The sequence below is a fragment of the Nipponia nippon genome, unplaced genomic scaffold (genome assembly GCF_047370975.1).
Source record: "Nipponia nippon isolate SJK-2023a ecotype South Korea unplaced genomic scaffold, ASM4737097v1 scaffold_8, whole genome shotgun sequence".
Taxonomy (NCBI): domain Eukaryota; kingdom Metazoa; phylum Chordata; class Aves; order Pelecaniformes; family Threskiornithidae; genus Nipponia; species Nipponia nippon.
Genome location: NW_028262402.1, coordinates 51,362,560 through 51,383,467, shown reverse-complemented (window position 1 = coordinate 51,383,467; position 20,908 = coordinate 51,362,560). Strand labels below are relative to the sequence as shown.

Here is a 20,908-nt window from a genome sequence, read left to right as displayed (position 1 = left end):
TGTTGTCTTTCATTGTCACAAATTTCAGCTTGTAGAAGGAAATTCCATCAGAATGGAAAAAAAGCATCTCTGTAACCCCCTCCTTAAAATAACAGAGAATGATGGGAGTGATAAAAATACTGTGAGAAAATAAAGGTACCTAACCACCTATCAAAGCAAGCCAAACCAAGCAAACCACAAAGCTCTTTAAAAATGTATGATGCTTCCATTTAAGAAAACAAACAAAACTGAATAAAATAGCTAGGTAACACTTTTGCCAAGTACCATAATTTCTAACTATAGCCTTATTCTCTCCCCTTTCATCCTTTCTCTAGGGACAAGAGCTGGTTTGTTTTATGATTTTTCTAATGTACATAATATGTTGTGGGTACTACTGAAGTCTAAATTGTATAGATATAATTACAAAAAATATTCTTACAGATAGGAAAAAAATGCTCACTACATTTTCCAGACTATTTCACTATTATTTTTAATGAAAATCATATTTGATGTTTGTCTCCAGGAAAGAGATAATTGAAGTATCATGCTTGGGGGATGCTTGTGTTCTCAGCTGAAGTAGCAAGGCTAAAGCTTTAATAATAAGAAATGTTATAAATCAGGGCCTCTAGTTGTAGGCACCTTGATTCCAAAAGCTTTGCTCTGGAGACTGTCTGCTGAGATTAGGTATTAGGATGAGTCATGGAGAGAAACAGTTGCAAAAATGGACGATAAATCATTCAGGAAATATTGTTTTGAAGTGGATTTAGAATTGGATATGAAGCCAGTGTAGAACATGAACCAACAACGATCCTGTTTGTCTCTTACCTAAGTGGATATTAAGTGTGTGTTTTAAACTACTGGGAGTTTCCGTATGGACTTCGGAGTTTGTTCCATATTTGAGATACTTTGCTAAAATAGCATTAGGAGTTCATAAGGAATAGCTTATTTGGGAAACATGAAAATGGCTGTACTTCCACAGATGAGTGATCCATCTAGCCAAGCATCCCCTCGCTATAGCAATGCCCGGTAGTACATGTCTAGGAAAGAGTATTGGGACTCATTGTTTGTGCCTTTCACCAAAAATTTTGTGAAAACTTTCAAATCTTCCGCAGTTTGTGGCTGAAGAAATGCCTGAGACAGAGGTGATGTCTTTTCATGTAAGAACTATCAATTATTTTTTCATCTTTAACTTCTCCAGTGGCTTTCTGAACCCATGCAAGCTTTTAGCATCAGTTGTATACATCCACAGCTGTATCTTCAGGGAAAGGTATCTGAACACGTACACAGCAGCTACCCATTTTGTCTCCTGCTGTCTAGATGTACCCTTGTAGGTAAGACTGACTAGAACTCCAATTACAGTCCTGTAGTGCTTGTTCATGCCTTTCTTTCTGCCTTGTCTGTACCTCATGCAATCAGTGGGTTCTTGTTTACTCCCTCCCACCAACTATTATTATTTAGTGGTTAGCTTAATATTTCATCAATACGGACTCCATTATGATCTTTCATTATTATGTAGCTTGCTCCTCTTTAACAAATTGTTGATATTTGAAGTCCTAGATAATATTTCAGACTGTACGGAAGTAGTTAGCTATAACTTTGAAAAATGATATCACTTATAAACTGCCAGTGACACATCAGCTCTGTTCTGCCTACCTAGAAAGGAAACAAACTTCAGTAATCAAACCCGAAACCATCCTTTTCTCTTCTTCAACACTATCTTGATAACTCAGTCAAGAAATGAAGCAGAAGGGGTCTCTTGAACGTGAATTTGTGAGGGAGAAGGAAACAGTAATGTTCTAGCAATGTGAAAATGAGAAGTTAAAATGAGTGGGATGAAGCTTGTTTCATATGTCAGGTTTTTTCATTTACATATCAGATAAGCTATCAAAACGATTTTTTTTCTCCCTTTTTTTTGCTTAGTGTACTATGTCTGAATGCTGATATCACACATGACTTTTTACAGGATATATGTTAGACAGACTCCTTGTCTCAGGCAATTTATTGTATAATGAAACTGGCACAATATGAATGTCTTCAACTCAACTACAGAAAGTAAAGAAAAAATAACTATAGTAAAGATTTGACTGTAACCCAGGAAATGCACACTTTTCTCTCTATTCTTCAAAAAGACAGTTTACTTCTATAATTTTCTTGCTACTTTGTTGCTGATATTCAAGACTAAAAAAAACCAAACTCTTGTGCTAGTATTAAACTGATCTGGAGAGTAAGTAGCTTGTGATATGAATAAGATATTTAACATACTTAAGATTTGATCCCACTGTATGTCCAAACTGTGCTCTAATATAGTGTAGATAAGATACCTTTTATTCTAAGGCCACCAAAGGTTAAAAGCTACTGAAAACTCCGTCCCATGTATATCTCTGACAGGAATTCCTGTTTACACTAAGATTAGAAGGAATTGTCAAAACTGATTTTTTTTTTTTTTTTTTTGTAACCAGCAACTGCTTAAGTTCTCAGATCTCAGTGCTCGACATTGTTGTGTGAGAAATATTGGTAGCTAGTATTTGGTTGCCTGCATTTCATACTGAAGACAATAAAGCTCTTAATTATTTTTTTTTTAACCCAAGAGTGCTGAACACACAAGCAGCCTTACTGGAAGCTGGTTGGGCCACAGCACACTTTACACTTTTCAAATCATGCTATTTTTTCCAAGTGCTTCATTTAGCTTAGGCTTCCACCTTCTACAGTCTTCACATGTGGAGACAGGCACTACTTTATTCCTTATTATAACAAAAAGGGTTTCTGTGTGCAGTAGAAGGACGCTCACAGTGGGGGTTTACATTGATCCCTAATTAAGGAAACAGAAAGAAGATCATTTTGTTGTGTTGTGGTTACAGTAAAGTTCTTCTGTAAGGTGCTGGATGTGTACTTCTTGTTTGTTCCCTCAAATTCCTGGTTTTTAATCAGAAAATATGATATAAACATATCATATTACACTGAGTGTCAATTCAACAACTACTATTTGAAATAATTTTAACCTCATTAGAATACAGAAAAATTATGCCTAAAAGAATTGTCATCAATGACTCTTCTGAGATTGTTACAATAGGTTTGAACAAGAACAACTGTACAGCAGTACTAAAAGTAACTTCAAAGAATCACTAATTCTGTTAACTTCAGGAATAAGGATTTTATTCTAAGTGTGGAAGCTTGGTCAGAGACAGTTAAAAAAGAGTTACATGAGCTATCTCTAATTCATATAGATATTTCTTAGTTACTGTAGTCACAGGTCAACTTTTTCTGTTGTTGTTCTTATAGGTATATCTTATATGTTGTCCTCACCAAACCCAGTAAATTCAGTATATTTCTGAATCACTTCAACTATTTTAACTAGTTTCAACTCATTTCAAACTGTCTGTTTTGTGTGACATTACAAATCAATGTGGCTGCCTGAAAATCTAGGGGAAAAATGGTTCTAAACTAGGAGTACGGGTATTGTTCTGACACTGGAATAACAGTTTTCCATTTTAAGTATAACTTAATGCTTTGGAAAACAGTGTATTCTGAGTACTAATGATGGCAATGATAGCAACTTTTCTTGCGGTCTGTAAAGTAGTTGGAACTAAATTTTTCAAGTCTCTGATTCTGGAAGCTTTGGATGTCTAATGATACTTAGAATCAGTGTCAGAGTTGCTCTTAACAAAGTCTTTCTAAAACATTGGCTTGTGGTATGGTGTCATTTCTGCCTAGCCATAACTTTTCTTTGTAGTAATTTGTAAGACTCTGGCAAGAATTAACTTATGTTTGTGACATGCTCTGAACGTGTGGCATACTGTATGAACACTTAACAGCACTATGCAAGTACTTGCATGACATACCTATATTGTGAAAATATTTTTTCAAATGGATGAATAAATGTTGTGGGGAGGATTGTTCTGTTTGTTTCTTACCAATAATTTCTTTTAATTACTTGTGTTCCAGATAATGGAGGACAGACTTTGGCAGGTGGGAACAACTGGCCGCTGAGAGGAAGAAAATGGACCCTCTGGGAAGGAGGAGTGAGAGCAGTAGGGTTTGTTGCAAGTCCTTTACTGAAACAAAAAGGTGTAGAAAGTCATGAACTCATCCACATCTCTGACTGGCTGCCCACGCTGGTGCACCTTGCTGGAGGACATACCAATGGCACTAAGCCTTTGGATGGCTTTGATGTTTGGAAAGCTATCAGGTAACTTGCATGTCAAATCACTGAGTCAGCATTCTGGTATGAGAAGAATTTAATCAGCCCAGAGAACAGAGCTGGAACTGGGGGGAGCCAGTGGGGGAATATTATGTCTTCCTTTCCCTAAATAAAGAGAAGGTGTAAGGGCAGTTAACTTTGCTATCCATGAGAGAATTATCCAGGTTGCAAATTAATCCTAGTCACAGATAGAAAACCTCCATACAGCTTTAACTTGGTATGTTGACTTCATCAGTGTGGACACAGCAATGCACAAACATGGAATACTTTTTCAGGAGCTCTCTGTGATCCAGAAGTACATTAACTGATTTTGTACAGCATGGAGTACAAGTTAGTAAATTTTATGGACCCAGCCCAGCCCAGTTGGGTGTCTCTGCAATACGTGTCTGAAATTGAACATGTGGGAAATCTATGCAGACATTAAACTCACTGAGCATGGATTCCACTTTGATGGTTTGTTTGCTCAGTACAGGACCTGTCAGGCTGGCTCCAGGTGTAACCATTTGAATAGGTCTGTATCATGCTCTCCAGTGTCTCAGAAAGCCTGTGAGATTGAGTACAAAAGTAGACCCGACTTGGTTCCTGAGAGGTCATGATGTGCCTGATTTAAGGAAGCTGGAGCACTCAGGAGTGCAGTGCGGACATGCTTAGATGGCTGGAAAAAAGAGGCAGCTTAACTCCAGCTGGATTGGCTCTGAGACCGAGCTAATGACTTTTACTGGGCTCTCTCTGACTCTGCACCTCTTGTGCTGTCTGGATTAACCGGGATATCCCAAACTCCATTAGTTCAGATAATGGAGAGTCTTCTGTGCATTAAAAGGAAAATGAGTTAAATCCCATACATTTTTCCTTTGGAAAAGAATAATGCTGGATGCTGGGGGCTCTGGGCACATCTGAATATGTGCTTATTACTGGTGCATTGGGCTCAGCAGAGTAAGTAAAATAGAATGTAAAAGAATAAATGAAATAGGCATTAACTGATAAAGGTGATTTTTTCACTGGAACAAACTATCAGAAGAAACTCTGGTGTTGCCCCTTTGTGATATCTTCAATCAAGGCTTATATTCAGTCAGTCCTTCATCTCTGAAAGCTTTTCTTTTATTCTAATGTTCTTTTATTCTACTAAAATTGATTACAAAGTCCTTAAAACCTGAGTTTCTGCAGAATTTTAAACTTCTGTGACCAACCCTTAGTTTTGCAAAAATTGCAAGGTGACATTGGTTTAAATTCCTTTGTTTCTCCCTCTTCTGTGCTGCATGTAATGTATTCACTGATGGGGCTAAATCCTATTGTCTGTGTTCTTAGAAGTTATGTTTATTTTAGTTGGTCTTTGAATATAGTTTTACTTCTCATAAGAATCATTTAGGATGGAAAGTTTAATACTGCTAAAGCAGAATAAAAGGACTAGCAATTCTATTTCCTACATGCTGTTCATCTGAGAATTAGTGTTTTCTTTCTTTTGATAGTCTTTGTTCTGTTTTTATAGCAGTCAGACAATGTTATATTATGTGTGTTATAACCTTTTGTCCCCTTCTCAGGGTTCCCACCCCACCTTGCAGGAGAAATGTAGCTATTTTCTGCAATTTTCTACATAGCACATTATGATAAACAGTGATTTTTGTGTCTTAGCATCCTAGACTGTGAATTACAGGAGTTAGCTCCTAAACAAGCGTGAGCAGGAAGTGTTTGAGTTAGGGATTGAGATGAGCAATTGAGAGTTAGACAAGGCAGAGTTGAACCCATCTGCCCATCCCTGGTTAGCCCTATATAGAGCTTGACTTAAAAAAAAACAACAAACCAAACAAAAAACCAAACCCAACACCCCCCCCCCCCCCATCTTGAGTTCAGAATTGTTTTGCTTGTACCTTTAGTCGGATTACCTGTTTTGAAACTGTTAAGCTTGATTTCTTTCTTAGTGCTGCCTCTGTTTCTGAGGAGCTATGGGGTAGTTTTCTGTACTAGCTGGAGTTTGCAGAGAGCTCATGGCATTGTGCCCAGGTGTACTGTATGGCGCTCTGCCAAGTGGAAGAAGATAAGGATGTGTATCATTGAGGCCAGGGACCATTAACTGTCAGGAAGGAATGAAGACTCCTGTCCAGCCAGAGACAGTAAAATGTTTCACATGCCAATGTTACTGTGGGAAAAAGCATCAGCAAGTTCCTGGGGTACTCCTAAGCCATAGACTTTTCTTCCAGCTACCAGCAGAATTCCTGCCTAATTCTCATTCAGTTTCAAGCAGGTATTCTTTGTCATGGACTGATCTTCTCAGATCAGGTTACTTCAGCAGGAAAATTGTATGTGGGGAAGGGTGGGTACAGCTGTGCATTCCCTGCACGCTCCTGGCACTTGCATCTTACCTCTTCGTGAAGGAACTGAGTGCGATGTTTACTGGCACTGCTAGGGAATAGGTGACCTCCAATATTTTCAGTAGTGCCAACCGGAGTGTGTCTGTCCAGAGTGGGGAAAAAAGACAGTTTTTGTGAACCGTTAGGCTGCTCTTTGGCTGACCTTGCAGACGAAATGTCAAATTTCACATGATTTTCCCATGTAATCAGGAGAAATGAGTGTATTAAATTTCACAATCATAATACAAAAGGTCACTTGAATATTGGATAGCAAACAATGAAGGCACAGTGCCCTTTTGGTGACATCTGATGTAAAGTTCAACTATGTTGCTCATAATGAGTGCAATTAAATTTTGCTAAGATTCTACCTCATTTGAAAAAAGGCAATTAATAGCCAATCACTGTGTTGCATCTGTATTTTTTTCAGTCCAGTTAAATACAAGTAGCTGCATATGCTTCTTGTGGGTTTGTTGTTCTTTTTTCGTTGACTTTAATCCTAAGCCTACTGTTTCATATGTGTGTAATCAGAGGGAAAAAGGATATGAATTTGGAACCTTGATTTAGATATTCAAAAGAATATATCAGACAATGCAGATACTCTCAGAAGTCACAAAAATATTGGATCCATTCCAGTATCTGTCTGATCTCTGTCTAAAAATGGTCAGTTTTCAAAGGACGTGTTTTTAATATGATATTTATATAATAAACAGAAATAATATAATTATGAAAATAACTACATATGAATATATAATTTTAATATAGATCATGATATAAATAATAAGAAATTAGATATAAATTTTGAAATCCTAAATATAAATGCTGAAATCCTAGACCAAAATTAACTTTCTGTAATGATTTTAAGATGACTGGTAGTCCAAATTAGGAATTGCAGGAACATGACACTGACTAATATTAAGTTCTTGTAGTAAATAGAAGTGCTGAAAACCACGCGTGTATACAAGTGTTCGTTCCATGCCTCCTCTGCTTAATTTTGACTTGAAGAACTACAAGAAAGTAAATGGTTAGGAGCAAATGGCATGAAAAGATAAAGTTCAGGAGCACATGTTTCTTGTGGACAAAAATATCTTCTTTTGCTTTCTTCTTAGCTAGCTATACTTTACATTTCTTTCATACAATGCATGAAACTGAGGAAATACAATGTTCTTGTTCTCATTGTTTGCACTTGTTTTCTTAGGTAAAAATTTGCATGCCACTTAAAAACTCTTTGACGGGGACTTGAAGTCAAAACCTTGTCTGCTCTTCCCAAATTTATCTGCTGACTTAGTAGTGTGGGAAATGCTGTTGCAATGCTGTATCAATGAGAGGCCTAATAGAAGAGCAATGTGATTTTATTTAAAATAGAAACTGAAATAAAGCAGGTTTTGCTCGCACTCTCACAGTCTGACACTCACTTACCAAAGGTGTGTGTCTAAGAAGTCTGCCCAGCAGCCAGGCACCAGGGCAGCGGTTTTCAAGCCATCCATCTGGCAGCCAGGCACCACGATGCCTGTGACCAGATGTTAGGCCCAGGATCTGTTGCAATGGTGCAGCGGTCCAGGGACACTGGCTATGAAGTCCTCTAACATCTTCTGTCTTCTTCTTAGGTTGGTGACCATGAACAGGTTCTGGTTATGCCTTTTTGTACCCTTTTGGTGCTGCTTCTCTGTCCTGTTCCACCTCTGCGAGTCACCAGCTGCCATCACTGTTTTGTCTCCCCACGTCCCTGTCCTGTGAAACTGGCCTAGATGTGTTGGGATCCTGCTGACCTGCTAATCTGGGTGTTGTTAACACAGGCCGTTACGAGAGCCCTTTGCCTGCTGTGTGTTAGTGCTGTTGTCTTCACATGCAGATCTTGCCAGTCTTTCTCCATTCATACCAATCTTGGCCTCTCTGCTACAGTTTTCTACAGTAAAAGCTAGTAGGCCACCAAAAAAACATTTCCATTCAAAATTTTGTTGCAGCGTATCTTGAGACTGGTAATTCCTGAACTTCATTTTCTTCCAAGTACCTTTGGAATTAGATTTAACTTTCCTTTTAATGTCCCCACCTTCTTTTTGAAAATAACTTAGGACAGTATCACTGTACCAACCCATTTTTGGATATCCATCAGACCATTCCAATCTCAGGTATAAACCTTCTACATAAATCATAGTAGATTGCACTTTTCTAATACCTTAGATTACCATGGGTAACACTACAATATAGCTGGAACCTCTAAAACCATGTACATATTAGAAATTATATCTAAAAATACAGGATAATATCACTAATGTGTTCTACAAAAATACTAACTAAGAATACCAAGAAAAATTAATGGAAAACAACACTAAAATGCAACTAGTAAAGGAATCTAAACCATACTGCATGTTTCCAAGCAAGTATCTCAAAAAGCACTTGCATTTCTAAGAAACATCTGTTCTCCAGATGTTTGCTTCTCTATTGAAACAGGGACACGAGGCAAAATAATTTTATGTAGAAATTTGCCCTGGTTGATACATTGTTTTGATATATTTTAGTTTTCAGTACTGAATATCTAGTATGTCTGTGCTCAGAAAAAAGATTTGATTTTGCATTAGCAGGAAAGTGGAAAACCAAATGGCAGAACACATGAAGCAGTATGATAGGCACTGAGAGATTCAGGATAAAATGCAGTCAAAATACTAATATTTTTTCAAGGCTTGTTAGCAAGCGTAGGTTTTCAAGTTTTACTTATACATTTTGCAGGGCACGTTTCAGTTTTATATTTTTGTAATGTTGGAAATATCACAATTGACTAGATGAAGTAAATGAAGCAAGATCAACTTGAATTCTTGTGTACCAAATGGTTACATTCATTTTGGGAATTAAACACCTAGTTGAAAAAAAATTTTCATTGTCATGGTATAAATTAATGCTGAAGAAGGAGCAATGTAAAGCTGAGAGTAATGTTCATTTCCAGCATATCTGAAATATCATTTTTTTAGGAAAGTGTATACAGATATGACCCAGAGAAATACAATATATGGCAAGGTTATAAAGGTTCATATTTTGCTGAGAGACACTGAGGATGTTTTTGTGGAAGATAAACATATTTACCCTGAAAAACCTTGGATTCCTTCCCAAGGACATCTTCTGCATATTTAACAGCAACAACAACTAAAGCGAAAGATCGCATGTAGATGTTTGTTCACGTTCACTAAGGAGTATTAGATCTTTCTGTAGGTTTTAAAAAATTTGCAAAACAGAAGACAGAGTGATGTTCTCAGCATAAACTAGCTGATTCTCATACCAGCTCTGAAGTTAGTCTGTGTGTTTTCATCAAGATGTTCTTACATAGAGGACTTTTTTGGAAAACAGTTCCTTTTAACTGCTAAATTAAATAGTCAGACATGGTAGAATAATAACCAGAGAAAAGAAAAAGTTCCTTACTTTTAGGGAGAGGAACAATATATTAGAATATTGGAGTCTAAAATAAGTATTCTAAAATTAGAGCATTGTAAGATACGGTTACGGTGGAAGCTACTGAAATACAAAGGCAGGATTCCCTAGAGAATCTTACTGCTTGCTTATTCTAGCTCTGTTGGCTAGACTGTATTCCTGATGCAAAATATCCTCGGCAGAACATCTGCCGAGGTGAATCTGTTGTTGAGGCTGTGTCTTTTGAGGGGACTAAGGTCAGCATGGAGCTCCATAAAGGGGAAGGAGAACAGCATTTAGCACAGGGAAAGGGAACTCTGCTACAAGTGTAAATTCTTTACTTGTTTTCCCCAGGACGTTGTTTCTGTCTTCCTGATGTCCTTTTCTGTTAGCCAGCCACTTTCTTCAGCATACAATGCCATCTTCTTTTCTCTGACTATTGTTTTGTGAATAATATATGCTAGTTATTAACCTCCATTTTGTGTGCAACAGAATTACTGGAATAACACCCAAACTGAACAAGCAATTCAGTACCAGTTGATAGTGCTACAGAGCTTAATACAGTAATGCCATAAACTTCAGGGAGTATACCTCATGATTATATATAAATCAGATTTCCAGGTTACTAATACCAATATTCTATCCCAGAAAAAAATGGCTCAATAAAAATGACAACTGCAGCCTGAAAAACTTAAATGAATGTGGGTGTAATCTTTATATTTTATATTCTACCTGCTGTGCTATAACATTCGTAGCCATGTTTAGTGTACAGTATCCACCCTCCAGATTAAAAGCCATAAAGAAAATTACCTTTAATGATATGATAGTAATACTAGTCTACTTGAACAGCATGAATATCCTTGGTTCTGACTTTCTACATGACATGGTACTGTATGAATACTGGATGTATAAACAGGAGAAGCACATAGGAGTAAGTTATTTCTTTCTTCTGTATTTGACCCTGGTGGAAGATACTAGATTACTTAGCATAATTCTGGTGTTTCGTTTCTTTTAAAAGGATACTGAAAAATGTAGGTACACTCAGAAACTGCAAAATAAGAATATCTCCCCAAGCAATTACTGCAGAGTTGTTCACATGCTATGAATTCACATCCTAGTTTAACTTGTGTTGGCTGGTTCATGTTACTGTTACCTATGAGCAGATGGCAAAAGGCACACTTGACCACAGCTGCAGATGGAGCATCTAAAGACAGTAAGAGTCTATTAAATCTAAGATAAAATTTGGTTAAATAAGGCCAGGCATTCCTTAGTTAAGTGTGAGACTACTGTAGATACTAGGGTGCGGGGTGGGGTGGGAAAAACATTTTTGTGGCAAGTTTTTATACACTGAATTACTAGCACTGTAGGTTAATTATTGTACTTCCTCTGTATTAATTCCAAGGCTGTATTATCTGAATACATTTAGTCTTTCATCCACTCCTCCTTGTTAATTTTGTACTTATTCAAAATGTGTAGCATCCAGAAATGGTTTCAGAAATGGAAAAGAAAAATACTCATTTTAGTTAGTTGTTATTGAAAATTTTAAATTACAGGTAAATATTGTATAATTATATATTTTATATAATAAAATAACAGCCATTTTTGAGGTTTCCACTAAGTTTTATATTACCTGATTTTTTTATTCTTAGTGTCAAGTGGTTTAGGGGTCCTGGTTGAATTTTTGAGTCTTACAATGAAGCTCCTTAACAAAAAGAAAACAATTTAAGTTATCTGGAAGCTTCTAAAAAAAGATGTTTAGGTTCACTGTCAAATAATAAAATATTGTTGTGTCATGATGTAGCCAAAGGTCTTTCTAATTGTGTCTTCCTACTCATGTTGCCCTTTATAAAGAGTACATTTCTTTTACTCAGTTTTTTAGGACTGGGATTTACTTAACTCAGAAAATTTATGGGTAAGTTCGGAGGCTCATTCCACACCATCCCTATGTAGTCAATGGCTAGAAAAAGAGGGATGATTTTGTTTTCCCCACAAGAAGGTTCAGAGTATCTAAATAATCCCTGCGAGCTCAATTACAAATCGAAGGTGGGTTTTTGAGGGGTAGCCAATGCCTCTAGTGTTTCTTGAGGCACCCAGCCAAAATGCTTTCAGCACTCATCCAAGTGTGCAGAGAGCATAGCAAGTGCCATGCCAGCTTATGCTGCAAAATTTGATTTTTAAAGTTCGATAGGGACAGTTCTGTATGCTGTGAACTTGTGAATAATCCCAGTAAACACCAGTGAAGTCAGGGAAGACTGATAGGGGCAAAAGCTGTTGCTACTAGGCTGGAGGAGAGCATTCAGATTAAAGTTGATAGCAATTAGTTTATGGTTACGAGCTCATTCTGTATTAGGATGACAAAAAGCCTTAAAATAAAACATGCATAATCCTAATGAGCCATAGAAGGAAATTAACATTTCCTTTTGAAATCTCTCGTAGTGAAGGAAGACCTTCCCCCAGAGTGGAACTGCTGCATAATATAGACCCCATGTTCGTGGATGACTTCCCATGTGAGTATGCTACTGATTGTTCAAGAGTTATTAAACATACAGTTTATCTTCTGAACGCTCCTTGTTTTCCTTAAGTTGAAGTATTTTTCTGCTAGGTGAAACAAAATAGAGTAGGATTCCTTCTGCTTTTAAGTAAACAGCTTTAAAATACAGAGACGTCATCCCGCAGGTGCTGTCAGTACTTACTGAATCGTGACCAACATGCACTTCCTATTTCAGAGAGCTCTTGAAGCACTGCTGAGTAATGAATAAAATATTTTGGGACATGGAAATGTTGAGGAGCAGCCATGTGCCTGAGGTGCACAGGGAAGCACACTGCCAAAAAACCTACCAATCCCTGTCTTCAGTGCTCCAGGCTGGGAAGTAGCTCCCAGTGAACTGCTCACCCTAGCACATCTTGATATATCTATATAATATGACCTTGCAAATGGAAAACTTGAGCTTGTGAGAAGCTGAGAAGTTCCAAGACTTGGGATTGCTTTTGTTCCATAATCACATGGGTTGGATCTGTAATGCCGTAATCACATGAATTGGAGCTTAAGTTTGCCAAGTCTATAGCTCTTTAAGGACCATCTGTTTTATGACTCAACATTATTAGTTTGCTAAGGACTACAAACTTTTCAAACAGTGATTTTTTTCATGCAGAACATTGGAACAGGTCCTTTCCAGTGTTTTTATAGCATTTCTGTATTTCATTAAATAAAGAAGTAAATCCAGGCAGAGGAAAAGTAGTGCAGTGAGGACAGTGATCTGTTGCCTGCAAGACAGAAACACATTGTGCTGTAGTAACTGGAAGGAAGGGGGTAAGGTGGCCTTCTGCAATGCACATCTGGTTCTGTGGTGCTTTTGTCAGAAGGAGCAACATTGTGCCTAATCTAGTGCCGGCTGGACAGCACTGCCTGCAGATAATTCCTACATACTGACGGAATTAAGGTGTAGCTACTCCAGTTTCCCTTCAAAGGATGCTCAGTGAGTTGTAGCATTCCTGTATGATGTTATGCCCTGATGTGGTATTCTCAGGCATACTTCAGAGACCATCTTTTCCTTGTGGGAACTGCCGTGACTGAACTCAGCAGAGGTGTTTGAGTAGACAAATTAGTGGTGTAAAAAGAAGTGGGACGAGCAGAAGAGGTTTTCAGGAGCCTAAGCTCAGGAAATACTTCCCCATATTGTTTCCATGATGCCATACTCTGAAGATACTTCACTGTTTGCTGCGTATAGTGTGTCCTTACTTTTTGTGTGCGTTGCATGAGATGTGGGCAGGGAGTGGGGCAGGTGGGCACAAGCTGTAGTAAGTGGAACTATTATGCTGGATGAGATGTGACTTTTAAGCATCGCAAACAGAGGAAGGGGTATGCGTGCCTGTAAATTTACAATGTTTTTATGTACCTTTCAAAACTGGAGTCATTAAAAACAAAAATGTAACTCTTTACCCACATGTCCTTATGCACCATATAGGGTTTCCCTGTGTCTTCTCAGCAAAGGCCTATAATTTTGGCAGATTACTTTGTGCCACCTGTTTTACTTTCTCCCTTATTAGCACTTTTGGTCAGGAACAGGTAGAGTTGACCTCCAAATTAGTATACCTTATATTTTTCCTAGTTTTGATTTTATGATACCATTCTTAAAGGATTTGAGAGTAAGTAACTATTTCTGATAGGTTTGACAAGAGGTATCACTGTTATACATGACAAAATATACATTAAACTCTACTTTTTCAGATTACTGTTCTTTTAATTAATATGCTGTTTCTAATGCAACAGAGCGTGTTCATTTATAGTCCACTGTTGGGAATAAGAAATCCAGCTTTCTTTATACTTCATCTATTGTCATAATGTGCTCAATTTCTTATAAGTTGACTGCAAGTTGGAATGGTTTTGTCCTTTGCAGGATGAGTCATTGTATTATTTATGATTCTGGTTTTGACCCAGCTAGTGAAATTATGCTTTGTCATATAAGGATTAAAATTTCTGTTTAGTAATCTGAGTCATTAAGAGTAACTGTATATGTATGTAACTCAGCTGATTTCTACTTTGCCTGTTTTTCATTTGTGCAAACTGAGTAATACGTTTAGAACTAAGATCCTGATAAATGATATTGGTGTGTCTATTATGGATTGATTAGGGAGACACAAAGCTTGGAATATGTAAGTACTTTCTTATTTTCAGCAATCATGGCTCTCTTAATGTTTTAAAAAAAGAGCATCTTAAAATAAACTGCCCATACAATCTTCCTGTCACCAAGGTGATAAACTGTGTGTCACTCTGGAGTCTTTCTCTTTTCTTGACTGTTCATTGTTTCCTTGTCCTTACTGTTTCGAGATCAGAGTACTCTATTCCCTACAGTGCTAAAACACATGCATGTATGTTTTGCTGGGTTCTTTCTCACCTCCTGTGTAGTCTTTGGCCTTCTTTATGCCCATCTTGCCCTTGTCCTAGTCCACTTAAAAGATCACGTCACCTAAAAACATCTTGTGTCGGATGAAGCACTCGTATTATACTAATACTTTCTTTTTTGTAGAAATTGAATTAGAAAGTAAAATAATGACTGGAAGATACAGATAAGCCAAATCTTTGGGTTTGCAGAGTACGGTGGAAGAGCGGAGAGGAAATTAAATCTCAAGATACTGTTCAAACACAACCAAAAAAACTTTCAGGATGTTGTGGATAATCAGGCGAGTTCTGATCATAATATTATTAAGGAAAACACTGCACTGTTGTAGTTGTGCCCACATAGGACATTAAGTTATTGTTGTACTTGCACTCAGTGCAGGTTCAGTGCTCCTGAACCCTTGATTACTTTTGCATATAATGTATACATTCTTTCTGCATATTTTTATTTAATGGATGCATTTATCTTCATCTCTGTCTGGATAAACTGATACTATATATTTTTAACAGCATGAATGATGGGATGTCTCATGTAATTCATTGATTTTTTTTGACTGAAATAGGAAAACTGAGCTTTGTTCTGTTCAGATTTTTTTTTTTAAAAAATAAGCATTCCTTCAGGGAAGGATTCGTGCAAAAGCCGTAATTAATTTAGTGTCAACTCAACTGTTACAGCCAAGTATTCAACAGAATGTTAAGTTAAAGGTAGGACTTGCTGTCTTGATTACAGAGCTAACTACGTCTTTGCTGCTGTGGTCTGTTAGAACTGACCTTGACCTGCATGTTTACCACTCATGGGGTAACATTATACAACTTTTCAAGTTCTCAGACTGAGTGCAGGTTTCTAACCTCTGGGCATCAGCCAGGGTTACTCCAGCAGATCTGATGAATCTACTGGTCAGAATGTACTTAACTTTTTTCAGGAGCTCATGTCCAGTGGTAAATACTATAGCCCTACGGTAATCTTGTATCGAAGTACTCTACTTCTCTCCTATTGTTAATGCTAAACAACATAAGTGGGAAAACACTGTAAACTAGTTGGTGTGCAGTTCCATTTTACAAAAAAGTGCTCACAGGTCTTATTTCACTGACTCTTTTAAGTAATTGTCTTCTCTCTCAGAGAGCAGACTTCCTTCATTCAAGTATAAACCTTTCCAGTGGTCTGAAACATATTGCAGTGTTTTAGACTGTAATTCATCATTTGTTGTCTTCAGTGCTAATAAAGGGGTTCCTGACCCTGACTGCAGACTTTGCCCACAGGCTCCCTCTGACCTGTGGCAGCCCAGTGGAGTGGTCGGGGTTAAAAACAATCTTTTCTCTCAGTGAACTGATCTAGTTTGCAATGCAGGCCTACAACAATTGTGGTGGTGTAAGGAGGAGGCGGTGGTGTGAAAAACTAGGGTGGGATCTCCAAAAACTAGGATGAGGAGGGGAGTGGGTTGTGGTCTTTGTAACGAAGTCAGTCTGGTGGTGAGCTATTGCTGAGTTGGCCAGCCTGTCCTCTCCCTTTCTCCCATCCTTTCCTCCTTCCCTTGAGTTGGATCTGGAAATCACATGGTGACAAGATGAGTCTTCTGCCAGATCAGCCTTAAGACTATCCTGGGTGGTGAGGGAAAAGAGGAGGAAAGGTTTCTATCACATCAGCCAGCTGAATCAACTTGCCATGTAGCTGTATGACTGGGAGCTGGGGGGGGCTGTGTGGTTGGTGGCAGATGGAGGGACTGGCCGCAGGACCGGCAGCTAGATCAGCTCAGGCCACCGGGGAACCTCAGCCAGAGGCAGTACTTCCGTGGAATTTAAACTAGCGTAGGTTGCTGCTGCTACCAAAGAGGAAATCCTGCCTCCCGCAGTGCCTCACTACCACCCTCTCTCTCATGGATCACCAAAACCACTCACAGAGCCAGGGTATGAGCTGGGTCAGGATATTGGTTCAGATTTTAATAACTTTTTTTTCTTCCTTCGGATGTATCTTGGATATATAGCCAAGCGCTCATTTTGGCACAAAGGATGGGACTAGAAGGAATTTCGGGGGACAGGTGAGACTGATTCTGTTGGCTCTAAAATTAAACCCTTCATAAAATTAAACCTAAAATTAAACCCTTCATAAAACATGATGAAGTGATCCAGCAGGTTTCTACTGGAGATGTGCTTTGCTTCCTCCCCTCCCCATTCCCAGCTGCATGCTCCTGATGCTTATTTTGCATCCATTCTGGCACTCCTTGGATACCTCCATGGACCAATCCAACTTGCTAGCCTGGTTTTCCTCTGTCAGGTAGGTTGAATCTGCTCATTGAAGGGGCTGATGGATGCCAGAGGCAGTGCAAGGCGGGGCGAGGAGGGCTGTGTGGTTGGAAGTGGGGAGGCAGAGGGAGAGCCAACACTCCTAGCGCTGTCTGGCTGCTTCTGGAGCCAGAGCCCCAGGGCAAAGGAGTAGGGGACCATACCTGCTGGTTGGACCTCACTCCGCTAAACCAGTCTGGTGAGCTCTGCAGATAGAGCTGGACCCAGGCTCCTCAGAGGTCATTGCTCCTCTCCCTCCTTACTAAAAGCCATTGCTTTTGTCTTTCTGGTTGTTTCTTCATCACCCTGTTGACACTGTCCCCCACAGCATTCTCCTGGAGAAGCTGACTGCTCCTGGCTTGGATAAGTGCACTCTGCACTGGGTTAAAAACTGGCTGGACGGCCGAGCACAGAGCATGGTGGTGAATAGAGTCAAATCCAGTTGGCAGCCGGTCACCAGTGGTGTTCCCCAGGGCTCAGTGTTGGGGCCGGTCCTGTTCAATCTCTTCATTGATGATCTGGATAAGGGGATTGAGTGCACCCTCAGTAAGTTTGCAGATGACACCAAGTTGGGTGGGAGTGCTGATCTGCTGTAGGGTAGGAAGGCCCTACAGAGGGACCTGGCCAGGCTGGATCATTGGGCCAGGGCCAACTGCATGAGATTCAACAAGGCTCAGTGCCGGGTCCTGCACTTGGGTCACAACAACCCCATGCAACGCTACAGGCCTGGGGAGGAGTGGCTGGAGAGCTGCCTGGCAGAAAAGGAGCTGGGGGTGTTGGTTGACAGCTGCCTGAACATGAGCCAGCAGTGTGCCCAGGTGGCCAAGAAGGCCAATGGCATCCTGGCTTGTATCGGGAACGGTGTGGCCAGCAGGACCAGGGAGGTGATAGTGCCCCTGTACTCGGCACAGGTGAGGCCGCACCTCGAGTACTGTGTTCAGTTTTGGGCCCCTCGCTCCAAGAAGGACATTGAGGTGCTGGATTGTGTCCAGAGAAGGGTGACGAAGTTGGTGAAGGGTCTGGAGCACAAGTCCTGTGAGGAGCGGCTGAGGGAGCTGGCGTTGTTTAGTCTGGAGAAGAGGAGACTGAGGGGAGACCTTATTGCTCTCTACAACTACCTGAAGGGAGGTGGGGGTCGGTCTCTTCTCCCTAGTAACAAGCGATAGGATGAGAGGAAACGGCCTCAAGCTGCACCAGGGGAAGTTTAGGTTGGATATTAGGAAAAACTTCTTCACCAAAAGGGTGGTCAGGCATTGGAACAGGCTGCCCAGGGAAGTGGTTGAGTCTCTATCCCTGGAGGTATTTAAAAGACGGGTGGACATGGTGCTCGAGGACGTGGTTTAGTGGTGGACTTGGCAGTGCTAGGTTAATGGTTGGCCTCAATGATCTTAAGGGTCTTTTCCAACCTTAACAATTCTATGATTCTATGATTATTTTCAGAAGTGATGAATACATATCTCAATCACTGGGTCTCAGTGTAGATTTGTAATTTATTAGAGAGTTTGCAATTATGTAAAAGCAGGACATTGGTATGAAAGAGCTACTGTCTTCCAGGTTTGGGTCTGAAACATTCACATTTTCTGTTAGTTTTAAGAGTTTGGTAGTAAAATAGGAAAATTAAAAACAGAAAGCTAAAATTATGTTGAAACACTATCATTTTCTCTGTAATGTATAGGTTAAGAAAGCGCAAATAAAATGCATAAAATAACTTAAAAGTTGCATAAATCAAAAATCTGATTTACATGTGTTGGAAGGAAAAAAACCAAAATCGGTTTGCCCTATTTTTGTGACTTTGTCTTTAAAAAAAACCAAACAACAAGTTGTTGATGGTTTGGCAGCTGTGCGGGTGATGTCAGCTCTTCCATTGTGAAAGATCTGCTTTCTTTTAGACAGCCTTATGGCATTTAATCAAGTTCTGGTGATTCAGCTGAATTAAAAACCAACTGGATTTAAGTCTAAATTCCCCTAACTGCTAAACCAAACATATTTCTGACCACACAGTCATTGCTAGATGGCCTGTCTTGAAGCAGTATTGAAACTTTATATCCCACAGAAGGAAATTTTATTTTGAGAATCAGGACTAAATGACATGGTGAAAGGAAATGTACCCTTTAATTCAGAGTTGTTAATCAGAATCTGTCAGTACACACTGTATTATTTTTTAATCTGACTTGCTAAATTTATTAATGAATTCAGTGATTTTTCATGAAATCTTGTAGACTACATGTGTAGCATCACTTTCTCTTCAAAACGAATTTTAATTTCTTTAAATTAGAGAGATGTATTCAAAATAAATATGTCATTGGGTGGGGCTGTTTTAGGCTGAAAAAACTTTTACCTTCATTTAAAATTCCAGACTTAACCATAAACTAAAACTTCAAAGGCATAATAAAATTGTAGGCTACTAATTGTAGTCAATTTATTTTGAAGATATCTATTCATAGAGGCAGACATCCAAGACAGAGAACTTGTAAAAACATTTTGTGATTTTTCTCCAAACTTTTATTTGCCTTGAGCAAAATTAATCAAACTTTACATTGCTCTCCTTGACATTTGAAAAAAGGCATTACCTCATATATTGTGCTATTAATTGCCAAAATAAATGGTTGCTTATAAGGGGCTAGATCTGCTATATGCAGAATGAACATAAGATATATTACAATAGAGAAACCATTTCAGTTCTGGAACTGATGTATCATTCATGGGCATTAAAATTGCATTATAATGGCTGTAGCATTATATATTATATCCATACATATACCGGAATGATTCATCTTGATTAAGGAATAGACACTTTGGCTCCTTTAGGCCCCATTTATTACTTATTTTGCCCAGGTGGAAGATGATTCCTGAGACTTTGCAGGCCAGAAGTGATTTCTTCCCCGTTTTTATTACTGATGATATAGCTGATTTAGGATTATTAAAAAAAAAAAAAAAAAAAAAAAAAAAAGTGAAAAAACAATCCCTGGTAATGGAGTTAGTAGCAGCAGAAGATGTAGGTATGCATGGATGAGTATGCTGCGTGGGCTTTGCATGGGATAGCTGTAGTCCATGTCTGCGCCAGGCTGAGACCCGGAATCCACTCTCGGAGTCAAAATGTGCAGAAAAGCAACCAGTATGATTAGCTGACTGAGCTTACGTAGTGACAGCTGGAATGGGAGAATGGTCAAAAATGGGGAAAGAGATAGATACGTTCTTTGCTTCTCCAAATTTCTGTTTCTCTGCAAAATTATACATACACATGCTGACCATCTGGACTCTGTCATCTTTTCATTACAAGAAAATCATAAATTGCAATGACTACATGTAAGTTTGTAAGGCGGGAGTTGCCAACATGTGACCCTGGAGCCACGTGTGGTCCTCAACCACTTCACACAGTGTTTTTCATGTTGGTCTGGCAGTTTTGGGCAGAGCTCAGCTCCACTCCCTAATGGGAGGCCACCGTTCCAGCCAGCTCTGCTGCCATTCACATCAGAGATAAGTGGTGTTTTTCTTTTGGCTGTTGGCTGTATGAAGTTTCTGGGGTGTAGCTCTTGCTCTTGGGAACTTTGGCCTGTGGTTGTACGTTGCCTTGGCTCTTAGCCCACTTGCATCTCAGTATGAACCATCAGTCACTGGAGTATTCAATACTAAGCGTGTGGGGATTGCACGTTTGGTAAGTTTCATAAATACTAATACCTGTGTTTCCTTTGGGATGTAGAAAATCTCTTTTAGAATTTAGAATTGTAAAGTCACTTGATAAAGTGTCTAATGCCAGTATGATGACTGGAATTCAGAAATCCCTCAGTACTGCTTCTTTTTTGTGCTTCATTG

The 20,908-nt window shown here is 39.0% G+C and overlaps 1 protein-coding gene across 2 annotated transcripts in view; it reads left to right on the top strand.

The window, feature by feature from the left end:
* ARSB (arylsulfatase B) overlaps nt 1-20,908 on the top strand; it is a 77,463-nt gene that overhangs the window by 34,340 nt on the left and 22,215 nt on the right. For both annotated transcript variants that reach the window (XR_015700949.1, XM_087741520.1), the window contains exons 5-6: nt 3,922-4,165; nt 12,355-12,425. Coding sequence is in view for 1 of the 2 variants with exons in the window: in XM_087741520.1 (XP_087597646.1) it covers nt 3,922-4,165; nt 12,355-12,425 (315 nt within the window). In the remaining variant the exon portion in view is untranslated. The remainder of the gene's footprint in view (nt 1-3,921; nt 4,166-12,354; nt 12,426-20,908) is intronic.